Genomic DNA, 23,994 nt, shown 5'->3' with positions numbered 1-23,994 from the left:
AAACTGGGCTGCTCATTCTGTCGTTTCTTACGATATGTATGAGGTACACTGAGATTATTCTTTCCCAAACGTCACTAGACGAATATCACATTACAATCTAAAACCTCAAAAAATAATTTACTATTCAGAATTGCAAACAATTAATAAAATAATTTTATGATTAATGAAATGATAGTGTTTGAATGATTGAGTATAATACTACTACTACTAATAATAATAATATGAAGAATAATGAGCAGCATGTTTATTTTATTAAAACAAAGAATCTGCAGAAAATGCGATTTCCTTTCTCTCCCGTTTTCTTTCTTTAACATCTCCATATAAGTTCACCATTAGTGCAGAGAATCGTGGTGAATGTTTGCCTTAAAAAGGGGGAGGGAGGATAATTAACTGCGCCAACTGCTTCTTGATAGAAAATTACTGAAATTATTTTTTTTTTAATTTACAATTTGTGGCAGCAGCTGACGAAACTATTAAAGCTGCTTAATTTAGGTCTTGAATGCGAAACTAATTTTACTCATTATTATTTTTTTCTTATAATTTTGAAAGAGCAAGCTCATTACTTTTTTTTTTGAGAGGGAGAGAATAAAAACAAGAAGAAAATGTAATATGATTTTGCAGATTCCACCTCAAAATATCAAAATTGATGTTTCTTAAAAGCAAGAAATATTTACTACCTACTAATTGTAAACTTAAAAATAAATTTAAAAAATTGAGAGGGGAAGAAAAAAAAGAAAAAGAGATAAAATTAAAAAGGAAGGATAAAAAAGAGTCTTTAGTGATTTCTTCTGAAATTCTTCTTTCCCGCATTAAAGATAATAATTCTTCCCATATTTATTTATTTAAAAAAAAAAAAAACGAGTTTTTAATCAGATACTTGATATAGGATGTTAGACGCAATATTTTATTAATTATCATAACGTTGCAAATATTCTTGTAATTTTCAACTTTATTTGCTATAAATGAAATGTATTTTAAAATATAACAATTAGGTAAATTGCTAAAAAAGCGAAATAAATATTTAACTTAATAAGAAATGTAAGTATTGCTTTTTAAGTTCCTCAGCGAGATAAGCAATATGGTAATGTAACCTAAAGATATTTTTCGCACTGAATGGCAACATTCTGGAAGCTAGCTGTTCGCCAAAAGGGTAGAAAATAAATATAAGATCTTGAATCTCACGCAATGGAAGTATTTGGTAAGCTGTGTAGATAACTCCTAATATAGTAACTTAGAGTAATGTAACGTCTAGAAAGTTTGAAAAGATTTCATTAGAGATATTTTACCGTCAAAATTGAAATCTAAAATAACGGCACGTGCTTTTATTACATTTCCTATTTATAGAAGCAAAACATTTGGCAATTAATTAGATGTTTATCAAAACGGGCAAAAAGGCATTATTTCTTTCATTAATGATCCTAAACTTGTATATTCACCCATTTCTTAGTATTTCTACAGTATGCAAACCTTGTAAGTATCTTTGTAAACTTCGCTTGTTACATTCGTATAGATGCTTCCACGCTAATTTGATTGCTTTGTATAATCAATCATCGGAAAAATTGTTTTTTAAGTCTCTCATTTAGGGTTTTCTGAATTCTTTCAATACTATACATAATGACCTTTGAATGGAAGCTCCACATAACGGAAGACAATGTAGCCTGAATATGCCAAATATTATAGATAAGAAGGAGTGACTGAAAACTGACACGCTTTTATTTATGTATTTATTATTATTATTATTATTATTATTATTATTATTATTATTATTATTATCGCAACATATTTTTCCACGAGAATGGAATTTTGTGACAAAGGATTCTCGTGCAGCAGAAACCGATTGTTCAATGGAATGTGTTAAGGTCTAACGCTCTGAATTCTCTTCAGAATTTTGTCACTGCATCTTTATAAAATACGGAGTTTACCGCCTGACCCTCGCGAAAACATTCCTCGGCAATTATTCCTTTCCAATTAAAAATATTCACCAGCATTGTCTTTCTTCGAAATACCTGAAACCGACTTTTTCGTAACCATGGTTAATCTTCTGCAGATCGAGCTGATGATAATTGTTCTGTTATGATAATAATCATAACAGAAACAACAGGCCACATATCCATACCTAATTTAATGAGAAAAGGTTACTGTTTGGCCAGCTTCATAACTCTAGTCATCGCTCAAACTTCGAATCTATGATAGCAGATGCTCACTGGAATCAAATCAAACGATTAATTAATTGCACAGAAAATTCTATCTATAAAAGAAGATGATATTTTGATATTTTAGGATTTATTATAAGAAAATGATATATCGAATAGAGATGTCTTAAATAAGAGTTCTCAATTATCTTTTGGCAAGTTAGTTGGAATTTTTTAAAATCTTAGTCCTGAAGCTTTGTTGACACAATGTGTATCATGAGCTTAGCTTTAGATTTATAATGAATTGTATTATGATTTTACTTATTCATCTACGTAAAAAATGTCAAAATTATTGTGAATGGACTGATTTTTTGAAGAAAAATTCTGAGTTGTGTATTTTAGGAATTATTAGTTTCAGAGGTTTTCAAGAGTAAGTTTGGATTTTTTCAGATTATTCTGTCTTCAAGGCTGTAATTAAGGAAAGTGATATAGAACTGAAAGAACGACACAGGGATCGAAAGTTTGTTTCTTGAAAAGAAACAGACTCGGCTGAATCATGAAACAATAAATGTAGATAACAGATTGAGAAGTCGAAAGATCAGACATGAGACTCCAAACTAATATCACACTGATTAATATTTAACTTAATAAGAAATGTAAGTATTGCTTTTTAAGTTCCTCAGCGAGATAAGCAATATGGTAATGTAACCTAAAGATATTTTTCGCGCTGAATGGCAACATTCTGGAAGCTAGCTGTTCGCCAATAAGTAGTGTAAGTAGCAGAGAGCCAGTATAAGTAGCAGAGAGCAAAGATCATCATATAGATCAGTTTCTTTCTGTTGGACTGTTTAAAACTTAAATATGCGCGAAAAGTTCCGAGGAAATTTTGGAAACCAAATTTTGTCTTGAGTTCTTTAGAGTCTTAAGGTATCCGACAACGTTCGGAGCACTTTTTTTCAAAAACGCAGTTAAGTATACCACAAACACATTTTCTCATTTATTATCTACAGAGATTAATTATGGAATATCAGAATTTACTATATACTATTGTTATCCTGCAAAAAATATTAAATTTATGTGAATTTAATCAAATTTTAAAACAATTTGAAACATTCTATATGAAAACATATTAAAGTTATACTAAAAAAGTCATACAATAATAAATTACATGCATTTATCTAGGGAATGACGTAACATTTTAAGCATTATCTTAAATAATAAACAAATTTTAGAATTTTGAATTTTTTTATGAGATTTTAGATAAAATCTCGATGTTATTATCACAAGCCCCTATTTCAAATATATATAACATATAAATATTCTGGTACGTCATTCCCTAGATAACTATATATAGATTAAGCCTACAAAGTTTCATAAAAATAAAATTATAATAATTTGATTTATCTTGCACCAAGTAAGCAAGTTTTTAGAAAAAATAGATTTTGAGAAAAACGCATTTAAAGTTTAAAATGCTATATTTTTATTATTAAATCTTTACCCAGATACCTAAAACTCCCCTTAGCTATAGGTTATGCCTTCCTTTTATTCAGCTTTGTCTCTTTAGCTGTTTATATTCAGCCTATTTTTTTTTGTGGCAAATTTTACTCTGGGTAGTGAATGGTATTTTGATTTACTTTCTCTCCATGCCGAGCTTACTAAATTTGTCGAGTGCATATTCACCATGTTACATACCTATACAATTTAAAATATCTAGTAAGCCTAAAAGCTCTCTATTAAAGTGTTTAGCAGCCATATATGCCTCCAATTTAAGAATTTGTAATTCCACAATCGCATCCATCTGTATAAATTTCCAAAAAATGTCATTAAAATGTTGTTTGCGTTTTGTGTTTTCTTTATGAGCCCTTTTATAAGATCTCTGCTCACATAGTTTTACATATACTCTCTGAAGAATATTAATTATAGTGTTTGGCCAGTCCTTGGGATTTGTTTGTGTTCACTCTTCCAACTGATACAGCTCGCTGATATTTACAAAAAAATGTCTGGTCCATCTGGGCACACCATCCACGTAATCACCGACAGTCAGTCTTCTAACATGCCATCAAACAACAGCACACAAATTCTCCTATAGCCCGGCAAAATCAAGACATCATAAGCACAAGTAATAAGAAATTTATCCTGTCATGGACCAGAGGGTACAACGCCTGTGAAGGCAGTGAAAGGGCCGATTATATAGCAAAACAGGCAGCTCTAGTACAGGATTTCAAATTCATATCCCATGGCCTAAATCAGCATTAAAGTACAAAATAAAACAAATGGCGAATGAAAAGTGGCAACTTCAATGGGAACAAGGACCACAAGGACGACGTACATTCGAACTACTACCCAAGGCTGATGAAAATATCACAATATCAACCTACTTCCTCACCCAGTACATCTCGGGTCACGGTCCCTTCCCCAAGTATTTTTATGATCGCAATATGGCTACGTCCGAAAAATGCATATGCGGGGAAAGAGGAGACCCTGAACATTACATGTTTCAGTGTCCGCTAACGTCAGCCCATCACATTCTCCATCCCACCGACACTGGAATAGAATTTAGAAGATTCATTATTAAGCACCGTAAAGTTTCCCAAAACATCAAAAATATTATTGATTTCTTACACCGCCAAGGACTGGACCTGTGTCATCCATAGCTTACAACCCCAAATAATCCTCTAAGTTCATAAAACGCAACAATAAGAATATCCACTCTCACCCTCATACTATACAGGAGTGCCTTTAGAAAACATACTTAAATGTACCCATATATTGAGAAAAGCGGAACTTTTCTCGTACTACGTACTATGAACTACTTCATACGGTGCATTGTGTGACAGATGCACCAGTACTACGTACTCAACACTATGTACCATGAAATGAATTCATAAACTGTATGCTGTACTGTGAATGAGAACTTATAAACTGTGAATCATGTAACAAAAAACGAACCACATACCACAAGTATTCCCCCCCCGCCAACAAAGCTCCAAACTGAAACACAAAAGAAATATGTATATACATCTGTAAATATTTATTGTAATTATCCATTGTAATTATTGTATCTAACCATCCAATTGCAAAGTACCCGTGTAAAGTATATCAAAAGTCTGCAATGCAAATTATGCACCATTAATATATAACTGTGTATTGTGAATGCTGCAATGCAAACTAATTCCCAAGCATGGTGTTAGCGTGCCCGGTCAGAGTGCACTTCTATAGATGGTTAGTGCAGTGAGGCGATACCAGTTTTGCCCATGGCAATGTTTTGGTGCCTCCTGTACTTCTTTCTGCCTTTCTGTAGATGCATAGGTAGTTTTGCACTAGACAAAGTGTGAAAAAATGGAGCAATTACAGCTTACTGATTCTAAGTCCATTTTGAAGTTTGCCAATAAAGACAATCCATTAGTGAGTGATTTCGATCCCTCCATCAAGATATTTTTCTTTTCTCTTCAGTTTTCGAACTGGACGAGGCTTCTGTATATGACTTATGCGTTCATATTTGGTGACACTACTTAAATATCTTTTCGTCACAAATCACTTTCAAAAACATCTTCTGCCGAGGAGAAACATTTTAGTTTTAGTTCACTCAATGAGTTTAGTTCACTCTACTTTACTATTTTAGTTTTAGTTCACTCTACTTTATTAACATTATTCTCAATTTCCTTCACAACCCATTTCATAAATTTGTTCCTTACGCATTTACGTTTACAAACACGGCTTCGATTTTTTTATCACCCTTTATTATACTTTTAACTCGAATGTTATTAAAAATAATCAACGACTAAGATAAACCTAATTGCAGTATGCGATGTTTTGAATCAAATCAAACTCATATGCTAGCGAGTACATAGGCTTTCAACAGGTAATTAATAAAAATATTGCATTTTATTGGAAATAATTTCATGTTACAGCACAGGTTACAGATAATATTCTTTTAATTCCCTCTCTTTAGTCTTTACATAAGATTTTAAAGGATAAGATGTCCATTTCTAGTTCTTTTCAACTCTTTGAATGCACACTTTCGGTAATGTAAATGCCATTTCCGGTTTTTGCGTCTTATGAAATCCTTACTATCTAGGTTTCTAACTAACGTAGAAACAAAAGCAGACCAGTTTTGGAAAGCTAAATAAACAATGAACAAATCCAATGAACAAATAAAAGAAAATTGCCATGTTTTGTCAAAAATGGCCTTTTCAACGTGTTCGGACACCTTAAATGGCACGTAATCACAAACTTTTCTTTGACTTATATTTCTGGTATTTATATTATTTATATTTCTGGTAGTTAATTTATTTTATCTTAAGTTAGCTTTGCCTTACTTTTTGTATTATTTTTATTGTTTTGCCTTATTTTATTTATGTATTATTTTGCTTTTTAATATTTTTAGTATTGCTATTTAGTATTTTGTCTTATTTTATGTATTATTTTTACTGTTTTATCAGTTACTCTGTTAATTGCTCGTTCATTGTGCAGTACTCATTTATTGTTCACATTGTGGATGTCTATTGTAACCATCTATCTATAAGTCTGTAAATGTGCAACTGAAATTGTTCTCCTCACCCGCAACACACCCTTCTTCCATCACTACACTATCGGCTCGCCCAGCATTTATTTGCACCGCCCCCAGCACTCGTCTTGAGCACAATATGCACCAAAGTGTGTTATGTGAACCAAGTTAATTCCGTCAGCGGGGTATCTGGCCGATATGCTAGCTGCCCCAGTGGATCGGCTTCTCGCTGCTGGTGGAAAGAAAGAAAGAAAAGTGACTGATATTTAAGTACTCTTGTCCCCACTTTTTTAAGAAAACTATTTATCCACCTCAGCTTATATCGTTACATGTATTATTAATGCATTGGATGAAAATTAAAAGTTAATTTTTGAAAGCAGACTATTGTTGAAAATTCCTGCAAACATTTCAGTATATTTGTCTGCTTTATTATTTACTAGCCGCTATGCAGCCAGCCTTCGTCTGGCTTTTAAATGTACCGAAAAAATGCCTAAAGCGAACACCAAACATTAAATTTAAAAATTGCACAGAATTTTACTCTGCAAAACAATTTTTAGCAAAAAAAAATCAATAAAAATGTATTACATATAAAAACATTACAATGAAATAAGCAATGTTCTTTAATGCAAATGTTAATTATCCTAATAAATAAAATAACCAACTTCCCTTTGCCTTCTCTCGACAAATGTCCAATATCCAAGAGAAACATTAAAAACTGCACTGAATTATAGCCCTCATTTTTTCGAGAGGCAACAGTGCTGATATCAGCAACAATGGCAACAGTGACATATATGCAACATTGGCTACGTGTCATTCTTGCTGTTGAATTATCGATTGGATGCGATTTCTTTAAAAAACATAAAATTAAAAAAAACTCATTCGAATTTTGCAAAAAATCGCTTCAAGGTGCATTGGCTCTTGTCTAGAAGCACCTATGTACCAAATTTCGTAGTCCTGAGCCTATTAGCTTACGCGCAGCACGAACAAAAGACACACACACAGATAGAGTCTTCCTTATATATATAGATGTATTTTTGTTGTACTGTTTTTAGTTCAAAGCGGCAATTTTCCCTGAACAATTTGAAAAGGTTTTTCAAATTGTTGCCGCCAAATATTATCGCCTGTATTATATTTAAAGAAATTAAATAATGAAGAATCCGCATAAATGTATGTAAGTTTCTTGCATTGCCATAAAACAACGAGCCATCCAATTTTGAACATCGTAAACCTCCTGTGAATATAGTGTGACGTCGTGGATGCTTCAGTGGGAATGGAATCAACATTGGTATTGGTAATGCATCACTTTAATTACACAACATAACACAGATACAACATTTAATTGATACATTTAGAAAACTATAGTAGATATCCGAGCTGGTGACACGATCAGAGACGTTAACGAAGATGGCACTCGTCATCACTGGACGAACAAAGTCTCCACACCTCAGCTCGCTGGCGGAGCTTCCCAGCACTCTCTCTTTTTCTGACAGGCGTCTGACCAGAAAGTCTCTTCTCTTTACGCATGCGTATTACTCAGTTAAGTCGTTACCATTCACAGTTCTTTAAAATAGGTGTTAAAATGAATTACAGTCCTCGTAGTGTGAGGATTCCGCTAACGAAGTTCTCTCTAGTCGAGAGCATCATAGGTCTTTCTAGTAGAGAGTTCAGGAGCGTTCTTTACAATGGGCATCTGGAAGCCCAAATTTGAAATTTGGAATTTGTTTTATTGTCGATTTCACATTTTGTAAAACTTTAACGAAATTTTGACTATCAAACTCAAGGATTTCAAAGTGAGCAATGGCAAGGTTGTACAGAAAAAAACATTTTTATCTCCAGCGCGCGAGATTGTGTATCGGAAATTTTAAAGATATGCTCATTTAAAAATTATTGTGAGATATTGCTCTTGAGCTGAAACGCCCCTTTGAACGTAATTTAAAATATGAAACCTTTCAGATTTGTTTATTTATTATTTATTCATTTTTTGCGTTTAAGGTAATCATTTTGTTGTGCATTTTTATGTAATTTAATTTGTGACCCTATATTATACATATAAGTGTTTATTAAAGAAATAGAATTGTAGATCTTGTGATTCTGAATTAAACAACTTTAAAATTGTGAAAATAGCTGAAGTCCAGAATACGAGGCAGAACATTTCTTGTGTGGGAGACCGTGGAGTCAGTCCTCCAGGATATTTTTTATAGAAACTGAGGCAGAGCTTTCCCGTTACCTCTTGTATAACGTCAGTAGTGCATCTTTGAGACGGCTAAATGAGCATTGAGTAGTAGCTTTTCTCTACAAATACATTAAAAACTTTCTTTTCTCATTCACTTGCAGGATCAATATCTTGAAGGTTTATACATTATGTAGTTTTCGGTCCATTTCAATGTATTATTCAATTTAACTTTATGATTAGACAGCCATTTACCAGAGAAATGACAGAAAGTTTTTCATTAACCACTAACATAAAACAAAACTATTTATAGAAAAAATAAAAGGTACAGAAACCGCGCCGCTAACAATAGAGATAATAGATGATGTCATAGTAGTGTGACGATATTTTTTTCTTTCTGACACCAGTTGCTGCGTTTTTCTCTTTCTTCACGTTCGTATGGGGTTCGTATGGATTTGGAGTGAGTAACGACGACACTACTTGATGAAGTATCGAAACACACTTTATTAGCCACTATTGTCAGGACAGCTCCAAAACACGTTTTACAGTCGTCGATGACCTCCTATAAACACACTGACACGATCAGCAACACAGCCTTCAGGTTATCAGGCTATCACGGTGGATAGAGCTTCCTGCAGAGCACCCGACTCTGCTTCCTGGAGAGAGCACCCGACTCTGCTTTCCGGAGTACAGCTCCCGAATCTGCTTGATCGTTCTCCGAACTCCACGTACTCTCGAGACTCTCCACGCTACAACTCGCGATGCACTCGACGACACACGAGCACAGCTCCCGACTCTTCGGTTCAGTCGTTCCCGAAGTTCAACACGCTCTCTCGACGATGCACTAACCGCGATACGCTAACAGACTCCTTCGGTGCACTCGACGACCCACTCGGCACTCGCTGGCCGGCTGTCAACCCGATCGACTCCGCAAAGATTGACTCGATACTGACTAACTCACACTCTAGACGAGGTACACACACACTCGTAACTAACTCTCCACGTACCAGCAGGGTTTATATAGTTTTTGACTGGTGTTCGAGAACATTCTGGGCCAAAACGGCAAGAATTCGTTCCAGAAGGTTCTCCAGAAAGAAGGTGATAGTTGCACTCGCGAAAGCTTTGAAGACAGATTTAATTTATCTCACATAATAGTTATTCTTCATATCCAATTTGAAAAGACTGATAAATTATTATATAGTATTTTTTGTTGATTATAGTGCAGGTTATTCTATTTCCTTAAGCTATTTTAACTTCTTATGTATTAACTGTGACCATGGATGTTGTCCGCAATTTTACCACGGCCGACAGTCAAGACTCTTTATTGTTAGCCGTGTTTTAATGCCGCTAATGAGAGTTAACCTATTATGATTTTAAAAATGAGAAGTAAATGCGATGTTCTTTCAAGGAAAATGAGTCTTTTTGAAAATTTCTAACTTTTCTACACTAGTTATGTAAGTATTATAAGGAATGATGAGGTAGCGTAACAAAACGCAATGCTAAAAAACTGATAAAAATTAAATAAATAAAAAAATACGAATCGTTAGTCATTTTTAACACCAAAACTTTCGAATTCAAAGAGGATGTGACAAAAAAATAATAAATTATTTCTAAGAATTCCGTTATGCATGGAGACTACCGAAAGCAAGCCGCTATTTAGTTTTCGAATGTAAGCAAATGACCTATGTTACCTCCTCAAGGCGTTCACCGATTGAGGCAATTGAATTACTATTCTAACTGATTTTTGGCAGAAATGTATTTTTTAATTTTGCTTCACTTCTCTTCGGAATTTTATTTTATGAAGTGAGTTTTACGTCAGCACTAATGGACTTTCCTTAAAAAAAAATAAGTTAACTTCGTGTAGCTATTAAGTGTTTGCTCATTATATTTCTAAAATGCTGCGTCGTCTTTTTTCTTTTAATTGAGGGTGTTTCATTTTTATGCTCATAAAAGGTACGTTGCATAATTATTTAAAGTTAGCGAAACATAAAAAAGAACTCTCTCTCACTTGCTTATTAAAAAAATCTTTAGAAAAATATCGTTAATGCGAAACATAATCATTAGGATTAATAATGACTGTGCACCTGGCAACGGCAGGTTTGTTTTATGCAAAAATTCTGATTTTCAGTTCAGCATTTGTGTTTTCACCCTATAGCAAAACCTTTCAAAGGTTTGGAGAATGGTTTCTTTCAAACAAGTAGCTATCTAGCAAAACCTTTATCGTGCTATTTATAATATTCGTTTAGCCGACAATGGCAAATGCTTCTGTGCTGAGTACTGTTGAAGTAAAAGAATAATTCTTCAAAAAATCAACTATCCCATTTGTTTCATAGTATAATTGACTACACTGTTGATATACTGTCATACTACAGGCAAACTGTAAACAACTATGAAATTCTATTTTATGTATAAAATTATAAAAAACATTTATTACAGAAATTAAGAAAACTATTGTAAGCTAAAGAATATTTTTAAGTTAAAATTAATTGGTGTAATAAAGTGAAGAAATAAAGCATTTTACTGGCATATTTTTCCTCTTTTTTCCTTTACTAATTTTATCGCCATGAAAACCGGGAAGGAAAAATTATGCAAATAATTTAATTTCCAAAGGATGCAGTTATAATAAGAACATAACAAATAGAAAGTATTCATGAAATAAACTACCAGTAACTATCATAATATTGCTTCTTTAAAAGAAACCAACATTCCAATAAGAATACATTATAATATCTAATAACTTCTATCTTCAGTTCCATTTCCCTCCATTCTTAATCTTGCCCGATCTTATTGTTCTCCACTGTTACACCCTAGGTCTCAAATTATTTAATGTTCTGAAACTGCTGACTGTATTTTCTGAAACAGCCTACAAGTCGTCGCCATCATCAGTGTTGACATCGTTTTCGTCACCATTCAGTCTGTCTTGCTACGTGCAATGATCGTTAGAACATTATGAACGTTTGATAGACTTGAAGTTCTTAATATTACTTCAGCAGTTAGAGCACATACACCCAAAAACTGTCAGCAAATCAATTAGTAAGAAACACAACCCCAATGTGGAAGAATTTATTTTAAAACTTAGGGGAGTTTGTTTAATGAACGCCTTAATAAGGTGGAAATTACAGGAATACTTGAAATATGTATTTACAGTTGGAAACTACTCATTCTGCAAAGATGAAAAATTCACAACAAAGAATCTTACTCTTCAGAAATGAGCATATCGAAAACTATGGGGTACAGACTAATATAGAAATATGCAAACATACTATAATACTGCACAACAAGAAATCATTCATTGTTGGTCAGTAAATCAGTAAGCAGTAAGCAGTAAATCATTCATTGTATTAAAATGTGATGGACTTTAAAATTTAACGAAGTTTAAAAGTTTAAAAACGAAGTTTAAAAAAGTTTAAAAACGACGAAGTTTAAAAACATCGTTGTCGAAAATATTCTGGTAAAATATTAAGTTCCTACAAATTATCGCACAACGATAACGTCGCACACTTCCGTTTTTCAGGTTTTAAAAGCTGTAAATAAACTTTCGCATAGTGATTTGGGCCTACAAGAAGGAAAAAATGATATTTTTACTTTTATATTTCATATTTTTGAATGAACTAATAAATTTTTCTGAAAAAGTAAAAAGGAAATTTAAGCATTTAAAAATTTAAAATGAATGTAATTTGTAGCACTTAATAGAATTTTAAATTTACGTAGTTAATTAACAAAGGTCATTAATAAATTAGTCTTTTTATAAAGTTTTACACTTAATTTTTTATGAAAAATACAGCCCAAAAATATTTAGAAAATGGAAGATAAATAACTGCTTGAGGTTACCTCTATAAAAATTGCTTAGCTAATTATTAAATTACTTTCTTTCACGTTTGTTAAACTGATATTATTTTGCTGAAAATTATATCTTGGCTTGTTTCCGTTTATTCTTAAAATGTCGTTAACATTTATTGCGCTTCCAAATCTTTATGCGAACATGCATTTACAACTTTTAAAACCTGAAAAGCACATGTGCGCTATGCTATCGCCATGCGATAATTTGATACCGTGATATTTTCGACGACGATGTTTTTAAACTGCGAAGTTTTTGAATTGCTTTATTTTCGATGACGATATTTTGTACCACGATGCGATGAATCGAATTGCGATGTTTTTTCTTTGCTCTCTTTTGTCCCACAATGTTTTGTAACACGAAGTTTTCGCCTTGCGTTGTTTTCTCCGCGACGTTTTCGTCCGCATAAGTAATTGCTATTTTTAGAACAGAAAGGAGAAAAAGCCAAATTAAAATGGAGATTTAAGGTAAAATTTCAAATTAAAATTTTGCTTTACATATATTTTATCTTACATATATGTATTAACCAAATCCTATTGTATTATTCTGAATATTTTCTTATATTAGTTTCTTTTCTCTTTTTTCATGTGGGTTATTTCATTTTATTTTTAAAAAAAAATTATTAAATTTTTCCAGTGCATGTTAGCAAAATTTCATTGCTTAGTCTATATCACTGCATCATTGTCTTTTCTTGCCTTTTGGTTGTAATAGCTTTTCCTTTCCTTTTTCTTTCAACATTTGTATTCTTTTTAGTGTTATTTAGTTTAAAAGGAAAGTTTGATTGATTATTTCTTGATTGTTTTTATTACATTTTGCATCTTCGGACTGTATGATTGTTCTTTGTTGCTCTTTTTAATATTAATTCATTTATTTGTTAACTTACCAAGTGTAAATGCCGTCCAACCGGTACAGTGGTTAGCGTCCTTGACTGCCGTGCCAAAGAACTCTGGTTTGAATCTCTGAAAGGGCATGGATGTTTAAAGATGTATGGGATGGGGTATGGGGAACTCTAAATATGCAGCGAGCCGAAAGTCCTCTCGAAAGGCTGATGGTAGGGGAAGATGGGTGGGAAACCCTTGGACCCGTCCTTCCGGGTTGCTCTCCATAAAAATCGCGGGCGAAACTGAGCTAAATCGCACTGTCACCTGTAAGGTGCTCAAGACTGTTGCCAACGACAGGCGCATCTTGCGCTCCTTGCCACAAGTAATTTCGTGGGCTTGGGCTGACTATGGGTCAGACAAGTGAGCATTAGTCAACAACAACAACAACAACAACAAGTACAAATTACTTTTATTTTATAAAGTATTATTTATTATTTACATTCATTATTTATTATTTATCGTTGAAAAAGGAAATCGTAAGTATTTAAACCATAAATCTAAAGAATGACATAAATTATAATAAAAGCACATCTAGTAATATTAAATTCAAAGTAACAATGAAAACTGAAAATATAAAATTAAAATATACATTTTATGAAGTGGAAAAACTGAAGAAATTAAAGCTGATATAAAATCTCAAGAGGATATGCTAAACTTTGAAAGGTGCCTATGCTGGCTTTGATGTTTCTTTTCTTGGAGGCACTTGAACGCCCTAGATTCGTCACTCGTAACGACACGTTCCAGAAAATGAGGGACATTTTCAATCCTTTCCAAATTGTTAAGACATTTGTCCCTTCTGTTGCTTTTTTCTTCCTGCGAAAAGTTTTTAGGAACAATTTTTGCACAGATATTCCCCAATTCATTTTTTAATATCTGATGAACTGAGCTATGGTTCAATTTCAAATCTTCTCTTATTTTGATTGTCAACCTACGATCAAAAAGAACAAGATCCTGGATTCTTACAACATTTTCCTTAGTTCTTCTTTGTTTTACTTTATTAAAATTTAGCTAGTTACTTAATAAGTTAAATTCGGGGTGCAACAACTGTGCTCGTATTAAATTTGTAAGTCTGTCTCAAGATTTCTAATGTAATAAATTTATAATGTAATAAATAAGCGATTTATACACAGGCCAACTTCATATTTTCTTAATGCAAACTACGCAGCTTCTCTGAATTTTCTTTTGAATAGTCAACGCTTATGGTTGTTGACTGAAAGTCTATATTAAATAGACTGGGGAGATGTAGGAGATGATACGTTTGGTTCTTGGGCTAAAATTTTCTGATACATTTGCTAGATTATATTATGTCTAAAATTTTTGTTTTTCTTCAGGACCTTTCATCTTGAACCAAATGAATGAATTTTCAAGAAAGATAGATTTAATAAATGAAAATATTATTTTTTGTCCACGTTTTCTGCCCAAATGTGTAGCTATCAGCCATTTGGTCACTGAGATTTGTATGATCCATCTTGTTGTAATTAGCTATTACTTCTGGCTCCTTGGATCCAATTTTGCAATTTTCTAGATGGACTATGTATGTTGCTCAGCACAAATACTTCTCATTTATCCTTTTTGCTTGTTGCTAACATATACCGAGAAAATAGATCTTAGCATTCATCTTTCACTAGTGCATAGACCCTCGATTCTTCGGATAACGTTTCCGATTTGACCTAATAGTACAGCAGCCGTTTATTTTTAAAGTTAAAGGTAACATTTCAAGGGATGAAAAGAAACTGTCAATAAAAATGTATGGTCTTTTTCCTCGAACGCATCTGACAAGTACGGTGACGATTCTATATTCATAACAATTTCTTCAGTTTGTAAGGCATTATTCTTTACAAGATACACATATATTAGAAGTACATCCATTTTTATCTGCAGGTTTGTAGACCTTAATACTGACGAAACACTGACGAAAGATTAACCGTCCGAAAAAACAACGATAAACTAGACACCTGCTGTTAGTGCTTAAACTTTCGTGTACATAAATATGGAATGCATGGTAGGTACTGCAGCATATTCATCTGCAGAACAATGATCTTAAATCCGATCCGATTTACTTAAGAAGCAAAAGAATCTATGATACCTGTGATGAAGCAATATACCTCGACACAACTGGGTATTCGATTCTGATATAAAACAGCTATGTGTTGCGTTTTGAAAATGGATTTCCAAGTGTCCAAACTATGTACCGGCACTTGAATGCGAATTTAAATGTTTGTTTCGTCGAATGAATGTTTCGTCGAAGACTGTGGCTTGTGATTTGGCATTCTCTATAAATCATCGTCATTTCATCAAGCATTTTTATCAAAGCGCAGAATTAATTTTGAAAGTCGAAAAGGGATGATTCCTCGTTCGTAAATTTATTATCAATACCCGGTTGTCCGTGTTTCCTAGAATATTTGACAAAACAGTCGAAATTACAGACGGAGATTTTTTTGCAATGAGTGAAATTCTTAGATATATGCATTTTGGCAAAACAATAATATCGATTCAGTTTAGTTGATTATGGAAAAGCCCATTAGGGTTATCATCCTAAGAGGAAGGATGCCTTCGTGGAGGACTTTCTTAGGGAAACTGGTTCGTATACACGTTACACACGGGAACAATTATTTGTTTGCCTGGAAAAATCGTTTACCTGGAATCGAATCCAGGTTGGAACTACCATAGTGCTCAGCCATTTTACCATTTTACCGTTAGTGGACCTAAAATTTATTAGTGGACCATATTTAAAGCTGAGGTTCATTATTGAGAATTTCAGAACAAAGAGATTTCTTCTAAAAAACCTTGTTTTTCGGATCTAAACTCACGTCTTGATGAACAGAACATGTATCATATTCTTCAGTTTCCTCATTTACCGATGAGGATTTGAATATAGTGCATTAGAGAAAAAATAACTTCTCGTAAAAATTCCTGCAGCATTTCATATTTCGTCGCACACAATTTTTTTTATCACATTCTTGATTTCTATACTGTCAACAACTTATTTAACGAGGGTAGATGAACTAGGGAATCCTGTCTAAAGGGAAAAGTTTATTTATTGCGGAGAGACCCATAACAAACCATCAAAACTTACAATTACAAACGATCAACGTTAAATAAAATTGTCTATAGAAAATACAAAGAAAATTGGGGCAATAAGAGCAATGACAGTAGATGAAGTCGCAATAAATCGGTTATTTTTTATTTATAAAAGCACACAAATTAACTATGCGGAATTGTCAAAAACATTTCTATCTGACTTTTACTTTAAGAATTTTAACTATTAAAGTATTTTCTATAAAATACTTTAATCTATAAATATTATTTCTATAAAATACTTGTAACTATTAAAGTAAGTAAACAATGACACTATTAAAGTATTTTCTTATATATTAACTCAATGATATTGGCCAAGGTTTTCATAATGACATTGGTCAAGTTCTTCCTTAAGTATTAACTCAATGACACTGGTTACGTTCTTAATGATATTGATCAATATCTTAATTATTGATTCAGTAACTTTCTTAAATATTGACTAAGTCAAGTTTTTTTTCTTAAATGTTAAATCGATGAGATAAGTCAAGTTCTTAAATATAAAATTAATGAGATAGTTCAAGTATATTCTGAAATATAAACACAATGACATTGGCTTTCTTAAGTATTGTTAATTAAATAATCTTGTGTATGACTCAGTTTCTTCCTTTTTAACAATATCTGTGTTTCCGAGTGCCCTTTTTGTTTCGACTATAGATTTAATATATGTAATCCAAATTATCACGGAGTATCAATTCGATAACTTTTATTAAAAATTTTTATATATTTAATTTTAATTTCATGATTTTTTAGAATGTAGCTTCCCGTTTATATATATTTAAGGGATCTGGAAAGAGAATTACGTATTAATTTAAAGTTTTGATATGTTTAACTGTTTTAATTTTACGAACATTTTGAACAATTTTTATATTATTAATTTTTTTAACTAGTTCCACTTTATGATCATTTGGAATAAATTTTATTTTACGATATTAGTCTCTTACTTTCTTGAATAATTCTAATTTTGTTATATTTTTGGTCTAATTTATCAAGAGGTCTGAATGTCATATTAATAAATAATTTTCATTATTTCTTAAGATTATGATAAATATCATTTTCCATGGCATGTTGTCTTTACAAACATTTTGCTGATTTGAGACATTATTGCTGTGGCAAATGAGTTTATAAAGCTTTTAAATTATAAATGAATATATTATTAATGAGTAAAATATGACAAATGTTTAGAAAATTGTTATGAAGGAATTTTTAAAGCTATTATATTAATTTATAAATGAATTTATCAAATTTATAATTCTTGATTTCATTGCGATTGCTTCCAACTGAAATTATGAAATCTAAGACTAAAAGAAATACGAATTATTAAACAGGTAAAATAGACATAAATGCAATTTAGTTTTATCGTAGCCATACGAAGGAGAGTGAACAGCATAATTGATTGCTCTCAAAACTCGAGATACCTGCTTGCAGCACAATTTGGTCAAAATTTCATCCAAGCCGAATTCGTGGCCCTTTTAAGCAACTACTTGCTACCAGGCATATTTTATTGAGAGTTAAGCAAAGGAAACATTAAAGTCGTCATCTGAGTTGCCAGTCTTGACGTTGTTGACAGGCGCATATCATACACATGTTTAGAATAAATTGTCTAGTCATATGATTTTGTCTTCGTAAATGGTTATGTTGAAAGACATGCCGGAATGTATATGGCTGTTAAAATCCTCAAAACGTTTGTGTTAGGATCAGGGGATTTTATTACGCTACTTCCATGGCTATCAGGTTTTATCCTTCTGTTGTAAAATTCTTTGGCCTTGCGAACGCACTTTAAATAAATAGCAAACGTTAATAGTTATAAAAAATTACTGAACTAACTTCGCAAGTATTGCCAGAGCGCAAGGAAAGCAGATCAGAAAAAGGAGGAACTGCTTACGGAGTCCTTATTTTCAGTTAGCAGGTTTGAGTTTGGATGTTACGGCTTTCCTGCACAAGTGCGAAAAGTTGCATTCTACGTAATTCGATGGATTACTGTACTCTATTGCTAAGTTCCTAATGCAAGGTACATGACCAAGGGTTCAGCCATCATTAATTGTCCCAAAATCAACAGACAAAGAAGGGTATGCCATTTCCATCGCTCAAGTTCAATGACGTCGCTTGATTCGCAGAAATCGGAGAAACGAAGCTACAAGGGAGTAAGGAACGGCTGCTTTTGGACTATGAGTCAGTGATATCACGCACTCAAAGATTTCTGGTCGGGAAGGCTATTGCAAAGCAACAACAAAGATTTACTTTTTGTTACTATAAAGTAACTACAAATATATTTTGTTACTTTGCAGTTGAGTAACCTGGAGTTGTCAATAATACAAACAACACAAATGGGAAATGTGCAACATCACATTAAACAAATAGACACGCTGGCAATCACGATCAGTCAAAACCGAAACCCAACCACATTCACCATCCCTGGAAATTCCTGAATGCAATTACTAGCATTCGAGATGAAGACCTTCCAAAGAATTACCGTAAGCTGCAACTCTCAAACAATCTTTCGATTAATACCTAAAAACATCTTTTATGGATAATTTTGGTGTACGAAATGACATGGGAATTAGTGGCATTCGGATGATGATTGTTACTTTTTCTTCGTATTTTGTTTCAAATGGGTACATTTTGTGATTATTCAAAAACAGTATACATACAATATTATTTTGAAGTTTTTAATGACAAAACTATCATTTTTACAAATGAAATACTGATGTTTCTTTTTATTTTCTTGGAAGATTAAAAGTATTTTCATATTACATCCAGTTATAAATATACGTTATACAAACTTGTATAGAATTTTGTGTCATTTAACATTACACTTTTTTCTTATACTGTGTTTCCAGTATTTTTGTTTACAAAAATGTTTTATAAACACATAATAATACACAACATTTTGTAGTACAGCATGAGTATCTGCCACAGGAGTAGAAAATTTGTTTATACTTTGCAGGGTTGCCAGAGGAAAAAAATAGTTTGAAGGCCAAACGAATATACATAGAATTTTCGTATCATTGTCACATAAACTGCTCCAACTCAGATTATCTTTTCTGAAACTAATGGGAGATGAAGCAATATTTCCGTCCTATATGAAATATTATGCTCTATAAAATTTCATATTACTCACTTTTTTATTAAAATAAAAAATGTTTTAATATTAATTTAAAAAATAAAAAACTCAGCCTTATAAATGTCTATAATTTAATACCCATGTTCTCCGATCGCATGAAATTACGGTTACAGTATTAATCATTTAAAAGACTTGACAAAATGCCAGTTTTGATAGACACTGCCAATTTTTCAGAGACCTTTAACTAAGTTTTAAATTATAAAACTGTATTGTGTACCAGCGTAATGTATTTTCATCAAGTAATTTTAAATCCAGCAATATAATCAATTGATAATTTTTATGTTCATTTTATATCTCTTGCCCAATATATACTTCCAAATTTCCGTGCTTTCATATAATGTTACCCAGCCATTACGCTATACCAGGACATTTGTCATCAATTCAACTTAACAAATATTGCTAATGCACAAGAAATAATATTTTTGTTTAGCTTCTACGTGGCCTGGAAAGTAACCGGTTTCAAAAGTACTGCCAGTTTTAACTAGAGAAGATGTTTATATTTCCGTACAATAATTGCGACTGCTTTAAGAACTAGGTGTTTTTAAAACAATACATGTATTTAATAATATAATTTTTATTTATTAATAAACATAACTGAAATAATTTAAACAACATTTAACATATACTATGTCAATCTAATTACTTTTATAAACATTAAAAATTATTGAAATTATTAAAAGACATTTGTAGTGCTGTATATTGCATTTACAGTACACAAGCGTGCTGATTTATTAAAGAGTATGCATTTCTTATGTTTTATAAATATTTATGAGCAATTAGCTCTTCATATTTCAGAAAATTTTACTAGTCTCCTTTTAAATAATAGCAATAAGTAATAGTTTTAATTAGTAAGTAGCCTTACTTATTTTACTCATAGTAAAGTAACCCACAGTTTCAAATGATTTTGGATTTCTGCAGAGGTGGTCGCTCTAGGGTAACAATATTTAAGATTTGTATTTATTGATGCTCTTAGACAAACGATTATTTTCAAAGGTTATTGTCTTAAAAATAAGTCATCATGAGAGGATTTACTGTATTTATGCATACAGAATTTTTATAAGTCGAATATAGAACGAATTTCTAATACTATAGTGTGCATTTAATTATTACAGAATGACAGATTATGTGCGATTGCCATTACTCTTTATTAAAATAAATATATATTTTCATTAAAAAATTGAGGTAAACTATTCTTGTTATCTGACAACCCTGCTTTCGCCTCAAAGCCATTTCTAACTGTATGACCATTACCACATCTTACAACTGGAAAGGCCTCAGTCACTGAAGTCACGACTACTTTATGACGCTCGGAACTTCGAACAACGGCACGGCCAATTATAGAAATAAATAAATCCAAAAGTACTTTACAGTTCCAAGATGAAGTTTCCCAATTTTCCACAACCCCACCAAACCGTCCGCACCACTTAAATTATCACCACGAAGCAACGTCAACGCTGTTCTTCGTGATCTTGTCGGTTTTGTACAGACTACATTACAATGTTTCTGTCTGCTACGTCCTGGGACATAACTCCTGTTTACTGGATACAGAGCTCCTGCTGCTCCTGTAGTAGTCGGAAGACTGGCTCCTTAGGCGCCTGCACCTACGTACAAAGATCAAAAGTAGAACGCACGACCCGAAGAAGGCTACTTGCGCTACACTGGCCACCACTGCTACAGTATACAGGACTGGACGAGTCAAGCACAGGCCCTTCTTTGATAGTTGGATGGTGTCAATGCCTTCTGCAAAAGAAGAAAAGAAATTTATACACAGTTATCTCTATTATAACAAATTCTCTTGACCTGAACATAACCTAGATTAGTGGTCTTCAAACTTTATCGACTCACAAAATCCTTCGAACTATAAGGTTTTTCGGAAAACTTCTTACTCTTAGAAAAATATAATTTTGAATAACATTTAAAACAGATCAATATGTTACAGACACTTTATGTAAAGATAATTAAAGAAAGTATTAAAAAATATTTAATATAAAATTAATGTAATTTACTCATTAATAGGATTGGCTCGAGCTCCAGGCTTACCTATTTTTGCATTATATTTAATGACTGGGGCGTGCTTGTACTTTTTTACATTAACTGCCTGTTAAGACTGGCTCTGTTGATGTTATCTGCAAACGCCTTTTACATTCTGCATTTAATTTGTTTCTGTATTTTTTGTTGCCACACACGTTGAGAGAGATTTTTCATTTAAATACGTTGTTCTGAATGGCACTAAAATGTTTATAGCGTTATGAAAAACTTCTGAGTATTATGAACGACTTTGCAAACAAAAATTTAGGAGCTGCTTTTACTTAATTTAGATTCTACAGTCTGCTGTCAGTAAGTTGTTCTCTTTTCTTCATTGGCAAGCCTTTTGATTTATCTTAGTACTCAAATGGATTTTTGTCTAGTCGTACATAGTTTTCTCTTTTGAGAAATATTCTCTTATAGTTTCCCTCGACTGATAAAGGTATTCCATTATATAATTTTTAACACTGTTATCTAAATGTAATTCATTTCCGATTAGAGAATTGTTTAGCTTTGCAAAACACTGCACGTCATTCTTTTTTATTTATGTTATATGTCGAGTTTTTATTTTGATTTGCAAAACTCTGGAGTTAGGCAGAACAGAGGTTAAAGATCCCTGTCCAGATCATCGCTTCTTAAACCATATTTTGAGACTCCAAACGAGGTCGCGGCTTGATAGTATTTTAAGTGCCCCAATACCCCAAAGACACTGCAAATTTATAAATTTCATGCTATGTTCGGGGTGTGAGCCGGACAACGATGATACAGCAGTCAGGAACCGCTAACTACCATCCGAACAAAGCAGCACATATCCATAACAACGAAAGGAAGGCATTTTGTGCACGTCTATCGCGCACTGTAAAGATGGCAGTGTCCAAGGTTTTCGAACATAGATGCTTCAGTATGGGTTCGTGTACACGTTGAAGAGATTTTCTTTCTAAACACAGTTTCGATTTTTTAAACTGGTGCCAGAAATACTTTTATGGGGAGTGTTTTCGGAGCGTTATATTACTTTACAATGCATTTTTCATCCTACTGCTTTGTACCTATAAGAATGCTGCTATCGACTGCTTCTCATTGTATCTATAAGAATTTAAATTTGTTTTATTCTTCATCACAAATAATCACGTCTCAGACGGCTGTCGTATGCTGTTGTCTAATATAATCAGTTTGTCTTTCAATATTACTCAGTCTATAATTGCTAAACAAATTATACGATTTAAAAAGAATAAGCCCATTTCTCAACAGTGCGCTAGAAGCACACTTAAGGGTGCTTTTCGAAGCACCATTTGAAGCAACATACTATCGTATATTGATCATCTGCACAGCTTGCAAACTGTTACCATTGTTCGAAATATAAGATTTTTAATTATGTTACGCGTGGCCAAGCAAATAGCGAATTTTCAAGAGTACAGCCATTTAACGTGAGATTAATTTTTTAATATAATTTTCAGAATATAACTGCTATAAAAACAGAGCGATTTAAAAGTAGTAAATGAGCTTCGTAATGACATAAATTTTTATTTTATTTTTCTTAAAATGAATTATCTAACGGATATAATTTAAGCTGCATTGTTTAAAATAAATTACATTTAGAATATTATTAAAATTAGCAGTGGATACATTACAAATTAAATGCATTTTAATCTATTCGGAAATATAATAAAGGTATAATTTATCAAGAATTACATACATTACTTTTAAATGGATTAGTTTTTCAGCAGTTATAATCGGAAGAATTGTGTTAATGGTCTTATGCCATAATGTGACATAAGATACTTAAATTGTAAATTAAACACACCCAACGTTTTTTACTCAGTTTTACCACTTCTCCTCCACCTATATCTGATCACCCTTGAAGCTCGCACCGTTTTATTCATAATATATGCCAAAATAAGGTTACTTTTCGCCTTTTTTTATTAATCTAATGGCAACACATTAAGGTTTTGGTATTTGCAGACCGTGTGAAAATTGAATTTAAAAACATATGCATCGTACATTTGTTAGATTTTATGGAGGATAAATGTCTTGTTGTGTAATGTGACGATTCCAGATTTAAAAAAATTCTGTTGTAGACATTTCTAACGTTAAAAATAGGACAAAAACATTCAGGCATTTTTGGTCACAGGGCAAGCTATCGTAAAAAGGGGAAAGGGACTCTGGGTGCAAAGCTATTTTTCTTTCTTTGAAAATAAATATATATAAAAAAGAAACGAATATAAAATATAGCCCGTTAATCGTC

General features: G+C 32.5%; 1 protein-coding gene across 2 annotated transcripts in view; it reads right to left on the bottom strand.

Moving 5' to 3' along the window:
- Positions 1 to 19,256: 19,256 nt before the first annotated feature.
- LOC118181225 (uncharacterized) overlaps positions 19,257 to 23,994 on the bottom strand; it is a 318,060-nt gene continuing 313,322 nt past the window's right edge. For both annotated transcript variants that reach the window (XM_035350312.2, XM_035350313.2), the window contains one exon: positions 19,257 to 21,467. In XM_035350312.2, the coding sequence (XP_035206203.1) occupies positions 21,238 to 21,467 (230 nt within the window). In that variant the 3' untranslated portion in view covers positions 19,257 to 21,237. The remainder of the gene's footprint in view (positions 21,468 to 23,994) is intronic.

The sequence above is a fragment of the Stegodyphus dumicola genome, chromosome 4 (assembly GCF_044657685.1).
Source record: "Stegodyphus dumicola isolate Sdum_Otavi_A_Nest chromosome 4, ASM4465768v1".
In the NCBI taxonomy this organism is placed as follows: Eukaryota; Metazoa; Arthropoda; class Arachnida; order Araneae; family Eresidae; genus Stegodyphus; species Stegodyphus dumicola.
This window is presented reverse-complemented; position numbering and strand designations above follow the sequence as displayed.